Source organism: Myotis nattereri, assembly GCF_964212035.1.
Source record: "Myotis nattereri genome assembly, chromosome: 2".
Classification (NCBI taxonomy): Eukaryota; Metazoa; Chordata; class Mammalia; order Chiroptera; family Vespertilionidae; genus Myotis; species Myotis nattereri.
The window spans coordinates 171,527,256-171,546,522 of record NC_138076.1 but is presented as its reverse complement, the minus strand read 5'-3'; the positions used below and the strand labels follow the sequence as shown (position 1 = coordinate 171,546,522).

The 19,267-nt window shown below is 39.0% G+C and overlaps 1 protein-coding gene across 1 annotated transcript in view; it reads right to left on the bottom strand.

Moving 5' to 3' along the window:
* The window catches only part of ADAMTS20 (ADAM metallopeptidase with thrombospondin type 1 motif 20), a gene marked incomplete at both ends in the record, with an annotated part of 166,168 nt that overhangs the window by 77,384 nt on the left and 69,517 nt on the right, over window positions 1-19,267 (bottom strand). Inside the window, 7 exons of the mRNA XM_081082830.1 lie at window positions 1,862-1,998; window positions 2,094-2,275; window positions 3,898-4,043; window positions 9,415-9,519; window positions 11,126-11,267; window positions 12,391-12,537; window positions 17,514-17,619. Coding sequence (XP_080938956.1) covers window positions 1,862-1,998; window positions 2,094-2,275; window positions 3,898-4,043; window positions 9,415-9,519; window positions 11,126-11,267; window positions 12,391-12,537; window positions 17,514-17,619 — 965 coding nt within the window. The remainder of the gene's footprint in view (window positions 1-1,861; window positions 1,999-2,093; window positions 2,276-3,897; window positions 4,044-9,414; window positions 9,520-11,125; window positions 11,268-12,390; window positions 12,538-17,513; window positions 17,620-19,267) is intronic.

Here is a 19,267-nt window from a genome sequence, read left to right as displayed (position 1 = left end):
TAATACATTAAAATAACCCTAGCCCTGGTCAGGTGGCTCAGTTGGTTAGAGCATTATGCTGTACACTTTTAAAAGGTTGTAGGTTCAATTCCCAGTCAGGGCACATACCTAGATTGTGGGTACAGTACCAGTTGAGGTGCATACAGGAGGCAACCAATCAATGTTTCTCTCTCACATCAATTTTTCTTTCTTTCTCTCCCCCTTTTTCATTCTCTCTCTAAAATCAATAAAAACATATCCTTGGGTAAGAATTTTAAAAAGTAACTCCAAAAAGATGTCTTTCATGATTCATTTTTTTAAAAAACTCATGACATTAGAATTCATAATAAACTGAGTACAATTGAAAGAAAGTTTATTTCTCCAAAACTAATATCCAGCATAATAAACAGGGTTTATGAAAAGAATGAATACATAAGTAAAAGGTAAAAGTAAATGGTTTGTTCCAGAGGTTTAAAAGAACAAATGCAGAAGATGTCCTCTACATATGCAGCAATAACTTTTAGTTCTCTGGACAAGTCCTCTAAATTTGGTGATTGGAAAAGTAAGAAAATATCATAAACCTCATGAATTTTTATATACAAGGCAAATATTTTAATTTTAAAAATTTCAAGCGGATAGTTTCTGAAAGTAGTATGCATCTATACATGTTTACGTAATCATATTTTTTTCATTTCATATGACTTTCTGCTGATAAATTAGATTCAAAAATTTTTCAGGCCACTGAGTACCCATTTTCTAGTATTTAAGGTTTTTCCAATGTGTAACTTACTTTAAGTTCCTTTGAACATCTCATTAGCACCTGTGTGCAAACCCTCTGTCATCTGGGTGACTGGTAACAGATGTTTGGTTATAGGGAGAACTCGGTTCTATTAAGTTACACTTAACCAAAAGAATGAGTTCATAAAATTTCACTTGTATTCTCTAGACAGCATTCACTATCCTGGTTTTCAAGTTCATCACCATTTTTAAGATCGTCACGTGCAGTATGTGTGCTTGAATTCAGGGTCTTATCTGCTCTCACCTAAAATCCTGCTAAATGGCCCACCCATCTCCAAGCTTCTCCTAACCCAGTGCATTCTAAAGATTCTGACATGCAAATCAAATCACATCTCTTCCTCAATTCCAAATCCTAAAGATCTCCAAGGACTTTAGGGTAAAAGTGCATAGAACAACCATTGGCCCCTATCTCACCTTATATCCTCACCTTTCTAAAACCTTCATAATTAGTTCAAGCCTCACATCCTCCATGAGCATTCTTCAAAACCTTTACCCACCTCTCCCTAATTAAGACATTACTTCCCCGATATCCCCAAGCCTCCTTGCAGATGACTCCATCGCAATGCATTATAATTGTTTGCCTGCCTATCTCCCTCACAAATCTGTGACCACCTTGGAGGTTAGTACTCTGTTCCATCCTTTTATCTGACATCTAGTAGGTTCTCAGTAAATGTCTGAAGCATTTACCCAAGAATTAAGAGACAAGAATGGACAGAGGGAGGGAGGATACCACCTCTTCTAACACTGAGGGGATAAAAAAAAGTCACCACAGGTCACACTTGAAGGATAAAAGGACTTTATAACCCTTGTGTCTTAATATTTTTTATCTTTTTAGAAAGTTGACCTCATCCCTTATATTGATTTTGAGTACCATACACAAAACAAAATTGGCAGACTTACCTTAATGCTTTATGAGTTACTCTTCATGGCAGAAAATCACCTAGTAAACAGTCTCCTAATGATACTCCTACAGATAATGTGGTTACCACCAAAGGTTGCCGTATTGGATTCACAAAAATGTGTTCTGTAGTAACAGAAGTCATAGTCTCCTGAAAGCCACGTTAAATAGAATAAGTTTACTCACCCGACACAGGCCTTGAACACAGATGTCGTTAGTTTCAGTTCCACAAGGGGTACCATCGGCAACCCTGTCCTTCAATTGGTAGAAGTTAGTGGTTCCAGCAACCCGACAGTAGAGTTTACAGCGATCTTTTATGGCAACTGTAAAAAAAGTCAAAGTTTTGCCATACAATATTGCAACTGTTTGTTCCTAGGACTCAAAAAAGATTCACATCAAAAATATTCTAACTACTTACTCCCACTGTACTTTGGAAGCCATCTCACGTTAGGGGAAAGACCATTGATGTTGAAATGTTTACCATCAAAATCAGAGCACTGCTTCTCACGGAAGTCTTGCTTTCCTTTTGGACAGGAATCAGTATTACATGATCGAAATTTCATCCTGCGGCCCACACAGTACTTGCCTCCGTTTCTCGGCCTAGTCAAATTCATTACATTTTAAAGCACATCAGTACAATATTATTTTTGTCATTTACCTCTAAAATTGTTCCATTCCTTTCCATGATGTCCCACTAACACTTTGAATATAACACAAGTATGTAACATGGTTTTAAGCAATCCCATGGCTAATAACCTAAAAATATTCATCTTGGAGGATGCTGTGGCCTAGTGGAGAGAAATGATATCTTATTCATGATTTGATTAACTAACAAGGAACTATGATGAGAATTTCTTTTAAAATTTCAAAAAATGGTTCGTGCCCTAACCGGTTTGGCTCAGTGGATAGAGCATGGGCCTGCGGACTCAAGGGTCCCAGGTTTGATTCCGGTCAAGGGCATGTATGTACCTTGGTTGCGGACACATACCCAGTAGGGAGTGTGCAGGAGGCAGCTGATCAATGTTTCTCTCTCATCGATGTTTCTAACTCTCTATCCCTCTCCCTTCCTCTCTGTAAAAAAATCAATAAAATATATTTTTTAATTAAAAAAAAAATGGTTCGTTTTCCCAGCCAGTGTGATTCAGTGTTTGAGTTTTCACATCGGAACCAAGAGGCCACACTTTGATTCCTGGTTGGACACAATCCCCAGTGGGGGATGTGCAGGAGGCAGCCAATAGATGATTCTCTCTCATCATTGATCTTTCTATCACTCTCTCCCTCTCCTTTCCTCTCTGAAATCATTAACAATATATTTTTTTTAAATGGTTTGTTCATATTCTGGGTGGAGAATGAGCCAAACATGATTTTAAAAAAGATAATACCATGTTAAAAAAAAAAAGGAATATACATGTGTGTTTGTCATAGATCTACTTATCACTTAGTTCAACAAGTTTCATGGTATCACTCTATATCCATCCAACTTATGCTGGAAAACAAAAACTCTTTTCTCAGCATTTTTAAATATGAAGACTTCTAGCATAATTTAGTTATTCTAAAATTCAAACGAATTCAGATTTTATTCAGAATATGTCATATTTCTGCGTTAAAAAAAAATCCTTGGTAATAGATTTTAAGTGAAAAGTGTCATATTGCTTACCAATTTACATATCACATAACAATAGAAAAATTATTTTAAAATCTTTATGGAATCTCTAAGTTCTTTTAAATAATGAGAGGAGATATGCTTCAGTACTTATTCAAGCTAAAGACATGAATGCATCTATAACATAATAGGTAAAGAAAGAAAAAATAGCTTGTCGAATTACACAAATGAGTAAAAAACTGGTAATGAAACTACGTGTCTTGTCCAGGACAGCCAAAACATAGTTAAAAGGGGAAAGTAGCTTTCAACAGAAACATTAAATGTAAAAAATGCCATTATATTACTGTCATTATTTATAACTATTTCTCAAATTCACACTAAATCAGAAAAAAAAGAAGGCTCTGTCTCAATTCAGATTCTAAAGGTTATTTTTATCTATCAGCTTTTTAAAGGTCTGAATCTACCAAGATATAAAGTAATATGGCTTAAAGTGTCCCAGAAGTTTTCTGAATCTCAGAAACTTACAGACTGACCTCCAGTTTAGAAGTGAATGAAACTGCTGTTTAGTTTCTGGTGCCTTGAGATAATCTTAATTTACAGTGACATAAAAAGGACATACTCGGGGCGATTACAGAGCCTGGTTGTGCTTTTGATTCCACCTCCACATGTTCTTGAACAAGAACTGTAAGGTCCCCATGGTCCCCATTCACCATCTACAGGACGTGTTTCCATTTCTTTGTTTACACACAGCCCATGGTGGCAATGCTATAAAAATAACACAAAGAAAAGTGATTCATGTAGATCTAGTGAGAACACTATAGTAACTATAAGAGCCGCAGAAGATCAATAGAAGAACAAAATGTATACAATTTAAAACAACATGTTTATTCAGATGTGATTACATTTAATGCCATGTTATTGAATATTTACTGAGTATCAAGTAACTGTAAGATTGATGGAATGCAAAAAGAATAAAAAAGTTCCCCTTGCCTTTAAGATTTAGAGTCTCCTTAGGGTAGGGAAGACCTATACATATTGGAAAAACTTAGTAAAATAAAAAAAAAATAAAGCAAATATTAGATTAATATGGTATATATCCATGCTTTTTTTTTAATGCAGTTATCTATCCCTCACTCTTTGACCTAACTTTCCACTCTATCTCCTCCAAAGCCTCAATGATCACTTGTTTTTTACTTTCATCAAGAAAATGGGAACTTGCAGGAAAAATCTGTCAATCTCCCAGCAGCCCTTCTACCCACCCATCAGTGTCTGTGCCTATTTATATACATGAAAAATCCAGGATCCTAGTCAAAATTAATCCCTCCATTTATCCACTTAATCTCAGCCCTTCTCACTACTCAGAACATGACTCAGCAATTGTCTCATCTCCCCTATGTCATTGCTGCTCCAGTCTCTAGGACATGAGAGCTAATGCGGTTCATGTGCTGATGCTGCCTATGGATTAGTCACTATCAGCCTGTGAGAAGATGAGCACAGAAATTGTGAGGGAGCATTTAGAAACTTTTGTAAGAGTTTTACAGAGGAAGTTCATGTTTATTAAAGTTACTAATTTAAAAATAAGCTTATATTGGTTTTGTTTATAATTTAATGTTTATTTTTATTATTAAAATAAAATTTACTATTTTAACCATTTTCAAGTGTACAGTTCAGTGGTATTAACTACATTCACACTGTTGTGCAACCATCCAAAATGAAATCTTCATCTTCCCTAACTGAAACTGTACACCCATTAAATAATAATTCCTCATTCTCCACTCCTCCCAGCCCCTGGCAACCCCCTGGCAATAGAAACGTTCTATTTCGTTTCTATGAATCTGACTACTCGGGATATCTCATAAATTGAAATCATACTGTGTTTATCTTTCTACGACTGGCTTATTTCACATAGCATAATGTCTTCAAGATTCACACACATGGCATGTGCCAAAATGTCCTTTTACAAAGGCTACATCTGATGGTGGGAACACAGTGCAATACACAGATGATGTATCATAGCACTGTACACTTGAAACCTATATAATATTATTAACCAATGTCACCCCAATACATTTTTAAAAGGCTGAATTATATTTCAAGGTATGTAAATACCATATATTGTTTATTCATCTGTTGATTGACAGTTGCGTTGTTTCACTTCTTGGCTACTGTAAATAATGCTGCTACAAACATGAGTGTGTAAATATCTCTTCAAGACCCTATTCCCAATTCTTTTGGATATATATCCAGCAGTGGTATTTGGGTCTCATAATAATTCCATTTTTAAATATTTTTAGAAACCACAATTTTTTTTCCAGTAGGAAAACCTGGCTTACATTTTGGAGGTCTTTTTTTTTTCTTTTTCGTTTTCCTAGTCAACCGTTTTTATCATTTTGTACAAAAAAATAACTTGAAAATGTTTTATTTTAAAGAAGACCGGTCCTTTAATTGAGACAGTTTGAAAACACTCCACTAGAATATTCTCTTTAACATATAAACATACCCTTTTTCCTGCCACTTTAACAACAATAACCAAAAAACAACAACTTTAGACCTCACTTCCCTAACCAGCTACTGTTCGGTTTATGCTCACTGTCTCTCTCTCTCTCTCTGCCTATTTCCTCACAATCTCACCTTTGCCAGGCTTTATACCAACTTCTATGGCTCATGTGCAGGCCTTTCACAATGTATAACCAGTGGCTAGGTCCCAGTCTCTGTTTTCCTTGACTTAGCAGTATGTGAGTAGCTAATTATGATTCCAGATACATTATTTTTCTGTTAGTTTCCAGAGCTCCACACTCTTGGTTTTCTTTCTTCTTTAATGATTACTTTTTCACAGTTTCTTTTACTATTTCTTTTTTCTCCAACCTCTTAACATTGGAATGTCCCCAGGTTTAGATCCTGGCCCTTTATTCTTCTCTATCAAAACAATCACTCCCAGTCCAGATCTCTCTCCTGATCTCCTGACTGTATACAACTGTTTCCTCCTCTTCACTTGAACGTCTAATAAACATATCAAATGTAGAAATCAAACTCCTGCCCTGCCCCCTCAAAATAGCTTGAGTTGATCTAAGTTGATCATATAGCAGACCCTTAAAAAATCATTGCTGAATGAATGAATACTATAAGCAATTTTATTAGGAGAAAAAATACTTTGTACCCTTCATTAGAACAAATCATTCAATAGAAAAAAGCCATATTAGGAGTGAACAAGAGCAAAATCTCAGTATAGACTGTACTATGTGCATGTACATTTTGTTGGCATCTTCCAGAAATCGTTCAATAGTCCCTGCATGCATTCTTGTGTATGCGTGTGTTACGGTGTGTGTGTGTGGGGGGGAGGGGTTGTGGGGGAGGGGCTCATCATTTATAATAATAAAAGTGTAATATGCTAATTAGACCAGACATCCTTCCAGACGTCCTTCCTGACAACCTTCCGAATGAAGCTGGGGCTTCGAGGGAAGCCCAGGTCCCGGGTGCCTGCCGGTAGCCGGAGGGAAGCCCGGGTCCTGGGTGCCAGAGGAAAGCCGGTGCCGGCAGCCGGGGGAAGGAAGGCCTACTGTTGCACGAACTTCATGCATCGGGCCTCTAGTGTTTTCATAAAAATGAATGTATTAACAGACCATCTCACATGTAAGACAGTCACAAGATAAATGGACTAAAGAAGAGTGTTAAGGCAACGTTACAGGACATCTGTTTAAAATTTCCCTTGAATAAATAATCCATTTAATACAGGACATTGCTAATGCTAATGCAATATAAAGACACTACTTTCAATTAATTAAAAAGGGAATTTATACCTATCATGATCTGCATGTAGTTACCCCAAACACTACCTCTGCTTTCAATCTACATGTGCTTTAAAGCAGGTCTCGGTGTCTCATCACATTTGCCTTAGTTCCAACGAATTCATGCCCATCATACCACATCATAGGGAGATATATTCAAATGGCAAACAAACACATGAAAAGATTCCTAAGATTGGTAATAATCAGTGAAATGTAAATTAAAACCAGAATAAGATTCCATTTTATACCCACTAGAATAGCTAAATTTTTGTTAAAATACTTGTGTATCAAAAATTGGCAAAGAATGCAGAGCAACTAGAACGTTCAGACATTGCTTATGGGTTCTAAAATGGTACACATATTTTGGAAAATTGTTTGGCACTCTCCTATGAAGTCAAACACACACCTGCCCTACGACCCAGAAGTTTTACTCTGGATATTTACCCAAGAGAAATGTAAATATATGCCCATAAGAAAACCTGTATGAGGATGCCCAGAGCAGCTTAATTCATAACAGCCAAAAGCTGGAAATGACCCAAATGTCCATCAACTGGAGACTGGGTAAACAAATTATGGTGCACTTGTACATTGAATTATATTGCAACATAAAGGAATGAAGTTCTGATGCATACAATAATATGGATGAAATTCAAAAACATTATGTTGAACAAAAGAAGCTTGACCCAATCTCCACCCCCAAAGGGTACATTACATAGTTCCATTTGTATTAAATCAAGAACAAACAAACTAATCTATGGAGATAGAAACATGAACAGGAGCTGGTTCTGGAGAGAAGGGAAATTGTCTGCAAAGAGTCAAGATTGCACTTTTTTAGTGGGGATGTTGGCTATGTATGCATCTACATTTGATAAAACCTTCCAAGCTGTACATTTAAGATAAGTGCATGTGACTCATATTTCTCAATTTAAAGAAAAATGTTTATGCCTGAACTGGATTTAGACTGTTCAATAAATTAGTTATACATAATGTATCTCAACATTTATAAATATATCAATTACTATTTTAGCCACATGAAATTAAACATGAAGGTCAACAGGATATAGTAACTTTAACATTTGTTACAGCACTAGATTTGAATCAGGTGAACATCTTGGAGTAAGTCTTCTTTCTAATATCAACAGCCCCGTATTCAAACTTCAGAGATGTCTTTTTCTCTAATCACGTTCAGATAATCAGTAACTCAACAAATGCCACTTCCTCCTCAAAAGAAAAAGCTAATTATGAATACTAGTCACAAAAAGTGAGAAAAATAGTCTTTTTAATAATTCTTACTCTCAAAATATAAATTTTAGATAAAATTCAAATTTTAAAATTTAGTTCCAGTTTAAATCTATAAACTGAAGAATTCCAGTAGAATTTTGATCCTAAGATAATTTGAGCACAAAACCACTTCAATGAGTACTTCAGGTACTATAAAAATTGCTGAAGTTTCAAATTAAACTTTAATAATTCATTTGTAATCTAAGTGGTATTTATGGGAAACACACGCCTTCGGATGGAAAAGTGACGCAAGAAAAGGGCAGTAGCTGGTACACACATTTCACTAAAGCAGCAGGTGGTAAAGACACAAGGTCAGCTAGTGAACTGAACTTAATTTGAAGTTCTTACTTTTGCATAATGTGAGCTTTGGCAGCACTAGCTAACCCACTGCCAAGAAGTGTTCCTTTTGCATGGGGTAGCTCAGAGGAGGCTGACTAAAATTTGTTGAGTACAGACAGTATTTGACTTAATGCTGGAGCACCAAGTACAATCTGAATTCATCTTCATATACAACACGTTTCATGATCATGGTGAGCCCTGTCACTCAACATCACCCTGGCAGATTTACTGATGTTAGAATGATAAAGATGCAGTATGGCAGGCAGTTTATTGTAGGAATATAATGTATTTCAATATAATTAGAACCAACAAAATCCAAAGGAAACACTTAAAACTTTCAGTTATACTTAGCTGAATTTTATGGGAGAAAAATGTATGAAATCCTAACATCCTTAAATTTGGAGATTTGCTGAAATATTAGGGCCTTCATGTCTATACTCATGTTTAATAACAAAACAATAATATACTTAGATAACTATATGTACACATGATTTATCTTTCTGATAACTATATGTAATTTTAATATTCATCTGCTAGATCTTGAAAAACAGGAGGGAGAAATTATAATTTTAATTCACTAGACACTATTCTACATAAAAAACCATGGCAATAATATTAAATCAACTAGCAGAACAAAAGTTGACAGCAAATGATGAACAGTGCTGAAATGCAGAGCAATCACATCCTCTGATAATCTCTCGATACAAGACTCACCCTTGGAGAAAACCTACCATCCCAGGACCACAGTTGGTTCCGTCTGCCAGTGGCATGTGCTGAGTACGACAGCCCTTGTGGACTCCTTCTGCACTCGTGCACCAGAGACGCCTGCACTGTTTCTGCAGAGGAACCGGAGCAGGCAAGCAAGAGTGAAAATGATGCCACAATTACCCGATCAAGTCAATATAATGCATCAGTTCACAAACTGATCCTATGTAATTCCTGGTTTCATGGTCACAGCTGGAAATAATCAGCAAAAAATCTTTACTGCCCAGCAGGGGTGGCTCAGTAGTTGAGCATTGACCTATGAACCTGGAGGTCATGGTTTGATTCCAGTTGTGGGCTCAATCCCCAGTAGGTGGCGTGCAAGAGGCAGCCTATTGATATTGATGTTTCTCTCTCTCCCTCTCCCTCCTTCTCTGAAATCAATAAAAAAGTATTTTTAAAAAAATCTTTACTAAGTTTTAGTTCTTGATTTTCCTCTAAATACATAAAATTACAGCATTTAGTGTCCTTTTTTTAACTTTTAGATTTTCATCATGCATTGGGAGAGATGAATTGGAGTGGAAATATTCAAAATTATGTGAGGCATTTTTCTCTCTTTGCAAGATATTTTTCTAAAGGACTTTTTGTTGTTAAATGTTATTCACAGAGAGTTTCCAAAAGCCCTCTTTGATCCAATGGAGGAATGTATGAATAATGTGCATAGAAATACTGTATAATGTATACTGGTTTCCTATTTTGTGAATATAGTGCAGACTTTCAACTTTTGAACAAAGGGTTCTGAAGTTTTCACAAGAAACAAAAATCTATGGAGGCCCACAGGAGCTATACACATGATAATTTCTTTCTTTTTCTGATTTTAAATTCAAAGTTTGTTTAGTGTCTAAATCAGGTAGGAAGAAAGAAATGTGGCTTCTATGTAAGAAATTAAGGTAAATCTCCCCCTTCCATAGTGGATGTTTGAAGGCTTATGAAAATCATGACTATGAACTTAAGACTTTAGGAACAATACGCACTATGTGGAGTATGCCTTGTATGTCCCTGCACTCACTGTTAAGTACCTTTCATTCATTCATTCAACATTCAATAAGCATTTATTCTATGGCAGATATTATGTAGCAGATCATTATCTTTACTTAAATGAATGAATATTGTTGCATTTCTGGTCCAATGATTCTCACAACCTAGTACTGTATCTACCTTATGAAAAATCCTAAAAAAAACTTATAAATAGTTTAATGAAAACTAAACAACAGGCTCCAAATTTCATTTCTTTTTATTCAAATCTACATAAATTAAAATGCAGTCTATTGTATTCCTGGGTCTTTTAATACAACTCATCAAAATACAAAAATGTCTCACATAATTTTCTTCCCATGTCCGAAAAAATAATATCACTTGAAAGTAAATATTTAAAATCCTGTTAATTTTCAAAACCTCTCTGTGGCTTTGCTTCTAAATGAGAATACTTCATAGGATTTTGTGAAAATTAGAGATAACTTTTAAGCACCTAATACAGTACCTGGCATATAATAATTACTCAATGAATTTTAGTTACTCTTTTTTTAAGCGCCTTTCTGACAAACACCAGATTTTTCTAACACTTAAAAACGTTTAAGATATATTTAATTTACCTTCTGTTAAAGAGAATATACACTTTGAAATATATTCTAACTACAACTTTATGGTAGTTTTCAAACAAAAAGCCAAAATTTTTCTTACCAAATAGGGACACACTTGTGATCCAGGACCAAACATAAGTTCACACTGCTTGTTTACATCATACATTAATCCAGGAAGTTGTGAGGACAGATCATATATTCTCCCATTTGGTTTGTCAAGGAGGCAGTCCCCATGACCAGTGCTGAACCAATGACAGAAGATGAAATATTGTGAATATACACATATGCATGTCAGTATATGGTTCTTCATCACATTTTTTTGTAGTTCTTTATTTCCAAAGAGAAAATCAGTATTTTTTCATAATTTAAAACCCAGCTCAAATCAAAATCAGTAAGAAAATCTCAGAGTTTACAAAGACTTCTGATGTGTTTATTCTCATGTGAGACCCACTAGTTCCTTTAAGATACAATTTAAAAAAAGAAAGATCTCGACCAGCATGGCTCTGTGGTTGAGCATCTATGAACCAGGAGGGGATGGTTCGATTCCCAGGGAACATGCAGGGTTGTGGGCTCAATCCCCAGTAGGGGGCATGCGGGAGGCAGCCGATCAATGATTCTCCCTCATCACTGATGTTTCTCTCTCCCTCTCTTTTCCTCTCTAAAATAATATATATATAATTTCTAAAAAGACAAACCCATCAGAATATAATTTAGAAACGAATATTCATATGTTGATCACATGATACTTTTGGTCTATTCTGCCATCCAAAACTAATGCCTTATATCTAATGCCCCAAAAGTCAAAATGTAAAAATAGAAATAAGCTTTCAAATCATTTGAGAAAACACATTTATATATCTGAACAACAATGAATCAAAAAAATTTCAAACAGTATTATGCCGTCTCCATCTCAAAGGGGTTGTTTAAGAAAGGAGTACAACACAGAGACAGAATGGCAGGTTTAGGAGTTGGCTTTCAGTTCCACCACTTCCCAGGATGCATGGCTGTGGAAAAGCTATTTCATCTCCCTGAGCCCCAAGTCTCCTCATCTGTAAATTGAGAGTGATAATATCTACCTTGCAAATTGTTATGAGAGTACATCATTTATTTAAAGGACTTAGGAAAGTGGAAAATGGCAAGGGGGATGCTAGATCTGAACTATAACCCCTCAAAAAAAATTTAAGACTGAAATACAAACAAAACTTAGCATGTTTTTAAACATCCATTTGTACAATGAATGTAAGTTTGAATTTAAACAATGAAAAACTAAACATAAATTGAATCCATTTAAAATATACAAATTTCAAACTTTATAATCTAATAAATGTGCAATAATTAACTAAAGTAACATAAAACCAGACTTACTCTAGAAATTCAGTGATATATTTCTGACTACATTTTGACCAGGTCCAAGGACTTGTGTGGTAATTTAGAGTTGGAGCCATCACATGATATTGATGTTTAATTCCAGATTCCTTACATTTAAAACTATCATCATGTGGAACATTAAATCTAAAAATAAAAACAGACAGTTAAAAAATACTAAAATATGTATACAACATAAGTAACAAATCTCTTGTATCTATATTATATTATAAGGTAAAAAACAGAAAAGTCTGATTTTATCAGAATTTGTACTCTTGATCTCTCCATAAAGCATTATAAACTAGGTTACCGTCACCTTAAGAAGCACATAATCTCTGAAAAACACTAGGTTATAACTTTGATCAGAAGCAGTCTAATAATATGATATCTGAATCTACACAATCAAAATATTTGGATTCTGGCTCACCTCCTCGCAATAAGGACAAAGCATTCACATAAAAATGCTGGCAGTTTTCAACATGTGTATCTTAGATGTGTGGAAAGATTAGGTAAAGGCAATACACACACTAAATTCCAGACCACTGATTATTGGTACAGTACCAAAAGAACTTCTTTGAAATAAGCCAGTTAGAGAACGACAAATACCATATGATCTTGCCTATATGTAGAATCTAATGAACAAAATAAACTGACGAACAAAATAGAGACAGAGGCATGGATACAAGGAAGAGACTAACAGCTGTCTAATGAGGGCTGGTGAAGGGATTAGCCAAAAAACATATATACATAACACATAGACACAGACAATAGTGTGGTGATAGCTAGAGGGAAACGGACATGGGGGGTAGGTGGAGGTAGGCAAAGGAGGGGGGAAAGAGGGAGGGAACGAGACTTTGCTTGGGGCAATGGGCACACAATGCAGTGTACAGATGATGTTTTGTTGAGTTGTACACTTAAAATCTGTATGGTTTTGCAGATCAATGTCACCCAATAAATTCAATTTTTGAAAGGGACTTCTTTAATCACTAATTCCATATTATTCTATAACTAGAGGCCGAGTGCATGAAATTCGTGCACGGGTGTGTGTGTGTGTGTGTGTGTGTGTGTGTGTGTCCCTCAGCCAAGACTGCACTCTCTCCAATCTGGGACCTCTCGAGGGATGTCCAACCACACACCGGAATTGGACATCCCTCTCACAATCCAGGACTGCTGGCTCCCAAACGCTCGCCTGCTTGCCTGCCTGATTGCCCCTAACCACTCTACTGCCAGACTGATTACACCCTAACCCAGTGGTTCTCAACCTTCTTAATGCCACAACCCTTTAATACAGTTCCTCATGTTGTGGTGACCCCCAACCATAAAATTATTTTCGTTGCTACTTCATAACTGTAATTTTGCTACTGTTATAATCATAATGTAAATATCTGATATGCAGGATGTATTTTCAGGGGTCGTGACCCACAGGTTGGGTCTAACCACTCCCCTGAGATACTGATCAATGCCTAACTGCTCCCCTGCCAGCCTGATTACCCCTAACTGCCCTCCCCTGCCAGCCTGGTCCCCCACAACTGCCCTCCCCTGCAGGCCTGATCCCCCCAAACTGCCCTCCTATGCAGGCCTGATCCCCCCAATTGCCCTTCCCTGCAGGCCTGGTCCCCCCAACTGCCCTCCCCTGCAGGCCATCTTGTGGCGGCCATGTGGTGGCCACATGGGGGTTGCCAACTTGTATGTTGGAGTGATGGTCAATTTGCATACTGGTTACAACTAATTAGAATATCTGGTCGTGAGTAATTAGCATATCCAGGCTAATTAGCATATCCCTCTCTTATTATATAGGACTAGAGGCCCGGTGCACAAAAATTTGTGCACTCGGGGGGAAGTGGGGGTCCCTCAGCCCAGCCTGTGCCCTCTCGCAGTCTGGGACCCCTCGGGAGATAATGACCTGCTGGCTTAGGCCTGCTCCCGGGTGGCAGAGGGCAGGCCCAATCTCTAGGTGCAGCCCCTGGTCGGGCTCAGAACAGGGCCGATTGGGGAGTTGGGGCACCGCCCCCTGTCATGCACAGAGCAGGGTGGAGAGGGAGGTTGCGATGCCACCCTCAGTCACCCTCAGGGTAGGGCCGATTGGGGGGTTGGGGCGCCGCCCCCTGTCACACTCAAGGCAGAGTCGATGGGGAGGTTGCGGCGCCACCCCGTCACGCACAGAGCAGGGCCCATCAGGTGGCGTTGGGGCTCCGTACCCTGTCATACACAGAGCTGCAGGGCGATCAGGGGGTTGGGGAGCTCCCCCCTGTCACTCACAGAGCAGGGCCCATCAGGGGGTTGAGGAGCTCCCCGCTGTCACTCACAGAGCAGGGCCAATAAGGGAGTTGGGGCACCGCCCTCTATCACCCACAGAGCAGGGCAGATCAGGGGGTTGGGGCACTGCCTCCTGTCACACTCAGGGCAGGGCCGATGGAGGGGGTGTTGGGGTGCCGCCGCACCCTGTCACACAGAGCCGAAGGGTGATCAGGGGGTTGGGGAGCTCTCCCCTGTCACTCACAGAGTAGGGCCCATAGGGGAGTTGGGGCACCGCCCGCTGTCACACACAGAACAGGGCAGATCAGGGGGTTGGGGCGCCGCCCTCTATCACCCACAGAGCAGGGCCGATCAGGGGGTTGGGGCGCCGCCACTGTCACACTCAGGGAAGGGCCGATGGGGAGGTTATGGTATACCATCACACACAGAGCAGGGCCCGTGGGGGTGGGGGGTGTTGGGGCGCCGCACTCTGTCACACACAGAGCAGGGCCTGTGGGGGGTGGGGGGGAGTGTTGGGGCGCCACACCCTGTCACACACAGAGCTGCAGGGCGATCAGGGGGTTGGGGCGCTCCCCCCTATCAGGCACAGAGCAGGGCTGATCAGGCGATTGGGGCGCCTTCCCCTGTCACAAACAGAGCAGGGCGGATAGGGAGGTTGTGGCCCTGCCCCCTGTCACACACAGAGCCGCAGGGCGATCAGGGGGTTTGGGCGCTGCCCCCTGTCACGCTGATCCCGGTGCCGGGAGGCCTTGTGGCTCCGCTGATCCCAGTGCTCGGAGGCATGTTACCCTTTTACTATATAGGATAGAGGCCTGGTGCACGGGTGGGGGCCAGCTGGTTTGCCCTGAAGGGTGTCCTGGATCAGTGTGGGGGTCCCCACTGGGGTGCCTGGCCAGCCTGGATGAGGGGATGATGGCTGTTTGCAGCTGGTCACACACCCTCAGGGTGGGGGTCCCCACTGAGGTGCCTGGCCAGTCTGGGTGAGGGGCTGAGTGCTGTTTTTTGGCTGGCGGGTGACTGAAGCTCCCAACCGCTCCTTTTTTCCTTTTTTTTTATTCTGGGCCAGCTTTAGCTCTGAGGCTCGGCTCCAGCTATGAGACCTCTGCTGCTGAAAGCAGGTTTCTGGCCTTTGTTTACCTTCTGTATTTGAAACAATGTTGCAGTCCTGCTGGCTGAAGCCTGGCCGACTAAAGCAGGTTTCTGGGTGTTTGTTTAGCTTCTATATTTGTTACAATGTTTCTTAGAGAGCAGCTGAGAGGCCAGCAAGGTAGGCGGGGAATGTTGGAGTCCTCCGTCACTGGAGCAAGCAAGCCTTCCTGTTCGCGTCAGCTGCCTGGCTGCCGGCCTCCATCTTGGCTGGCAGTTAATTTGCATATTGCCCTCATTAGCCAATGGGAAGGGTAGCGGCCGTACAGCTAATTACCATGTTTCTCTTTTATTAGATAGGATAGCCAACTATTTTATATGAAGCAGCCTAAGTTTCTAGACTATCATCACTAAGTGATGATGAATAGACTAGAATAATAAAAACATTCCAAAAAGGCAACAAATTTTCACAACTTGAGCAACATTAAATAATTAGCTGGTTGGCAACAGATCAGATCCTATGCATTTTTTGAGGCCCCAAGTACAAACTCACAGTTAAAAGGAACATTGGAACTAACTTGCAGGCTGAAATCTGTACTTAGATCAGTTTTTTAAACTACTTACCCATATCTGAAGACACCTAAAGAATTTCTCAGGAGAATAAATATCTAGATGGTGCTCTCTGCAAGAACAGTCTTCTAAACCAGCAAATAGTGTTTTTCCGATGCCACTGCAATGCATCTATGGCCCTCAGTTATATTCCTGATCCTATCCCCCACTTCAAGAAACAATTTTAAAAAAATCTGAGTGTGCATCTTGCTGATGCTCATGAGATAGAACCATCCTAAAAGGGAACGGAAGAGGCACTAGTTTATTAAAAATGATCTCCACTTGGAATTGCCTCAGCTGAATACTCTAATTATGTCAAAGCATGACCAGGAAAAGAAAATGTAGTCAAACTAAGAGGCAACTTAAGCCTCCTTTCCTTATAAGCCATTAACCAAGAAATCCCAGGTGTTCTGGGGGTTCATCGGAATCATTTTTCAGAGGATGAGATTGTATAGCGGTTTCTGACTTTCCATGGGAGCTACAAAGGTATCATTGGAAATCACAGCCTCCATTCTTACAGCATAGAACCCTATTAGAATTTTTATTAATGTAGGAACAGATAGAAGAATCCCAAATTTTTACAGATGTACACAAACACACACACACACGCACACATACACACGCACACACACACACAAAACACACATACACACACAAAAACACCTAAAACAAAACAACAACAAAAAACTATGGATCTCAGAGAAAAAGTTTTTTAAAATCTTTTAATTATTAAGCAATTTCCACATACCACATTCTCTGCTGAAGCTCTGAGCTATAAGGGCAAGAAATTAGTTGGTATTACAAATATTTTTGGGAGTTGCCCATAACCAGCAGCCGTGTAGGCCTTCCCATAGGATGGTAGAGGACAGTACCTGGTCATGTATAAGATAACAAGGGAAAGAGGCCAGAAGTGCTTGCCATGTAATCCAATACAGTAAATGAAATAAAAGAATTCACAAGTTCTAGTTCTTTGCTTAGTCTGTTGATCTGTGCAGCCTGTCTGACCTAACATAGATCACAAAAGAGCCAGAGTTAGCATTTCAGGGATAAAAATTACACTAAAATATTTTTAAAGACATAAAGGTGCTAATTATTTAATTGAAGATGGACTTTTAGATGCACTAAGTGGAATGGAGAGAAGGCATATTACTGAGGTGACAGAAGGTACTTACACGTGCCCCAACTCGTGGGCTATGGTAAAGGCGGCGCTGAGGCCATTTTCTTCACTAATAGAACAGCTCCGTAAAGGATCACACAGGGTGCCTAATTCTGCCAAGCCTGAAAAATTTCACATTCATATTTCATCAAAACGGGAAATACCAAATCATAAAGTAAGAATTCAATTTTAAAGCATTTACCAATGGCATTACTACCTAGAAATGAATGCAGAGTGGCTGTTAACAGTGCATGAACATTTTATAAGGTAAAGAAGGAAAAAATGATTTATCTGAGTTTGTCTTTTACAGAAATTCTTGGATTCCTTTACTAAAGAAAATAATCTAAAAATATGGGCGAGCAAACACTTTTTCTAAAACAGGAAAAGAAAAAAAATTATTTGTTGTAGGAAGGATAAGCTTTTAGACCCACATTAGTGTAGACTGTAAGAAAGGCAATGAATGAAATTGGTAATAGGATAACTGGTAAAGAAAATAGCATGGGACACAATAATTTATGAATTATCTATAATTTCCTTAAATTTTCAAGCAGCATAGAATTATTCGATTACAATGATAACTAAATGAGTGAATACAGGGTGGGGCAAAAATTGGTTCACAGCTGTTCATATGAAAAATACAATAATTAATAAATAGCAATACAAGAATAAACTGTGTTTAATGTATTCACAACTGTAAACCTACTTTTGCCCCACCTGGTATATGTTACAAGCTTAGAATGGCACCTAGCATTTAATATCTATATATCTCTATTTTTCTATATATCTCTAACTATATCTATATATCTACATCGATACCTACATATAAAAGCCTAAGTGACCATTATGACCGAATGACCAGAACAACTGGTCTACCAGTCGTTATGAAATGCACTGACCACCAGGGGGCAGATGCTCAATGCAGGAGCTGCTGTGACACACACTGGCCATTTACTGCGAAATGGCATCATGGACCTAGTGCCCACAAAGTAACACTCAGCTTCCCCGAAGTGGGACACAGGCCATGTCACCACCACTCTGTAGTGACCCCATTAAATCGTAGCCGATGCTGCTGAGACCCCATAGCACAAAATGCAGCCCACAACCCAGTCCAGCCTGGAAATTGTCACTGTGGGTGCTGGGTAATGACATCACGTAGCAACGCCCAGTTTCCTCTCCCTAGTGACTAGCCTCCTTGGAGTTTCTTCAGCCCAAGAACACGACTTGCTTTATATCCAGGTGGAAACATTGTACACTTTAACCAAATGTCTGTGAAGTGTTTTCCCATGCCTCATCTCCTTTGATCCTCACAGAAGTCCTGGAGTAGGTAGATAGGAGACTCGGTGGAATCATATTTTCTTTTCATTAGCCAGAAAAGGGAGATTTAGAAAGCTTAGAAACTTGACCCAAATGAAAAGAAGAAATGGTAGACTTTGAAAATGACTTCAGGTTTTGTCACTGCGCAGAATATAGTCAAACCCTGCTACAGTTAAATATTTTACCCTTTGTTCTCCCTGTGTGATCTACAATAATAATCTGCTTTGTGTTGATATTACTGCTGTATTGCTGACAATTACCTGAAAGAGAAGTTGGGGTGCTTCACTGGGCTGGATAAAATTTAGCTACATCAGAAAGCAGATCTAATTAAGCAAGTTTATTCTATATATATATAAAAGGCCAAGCTGACTTGCTCATGCACGATACAGATAAAGCTCACTGGTGCTAATCACATGCATGTGTTTCGATCTGTCATATCGATTGTGAATTTGGTTG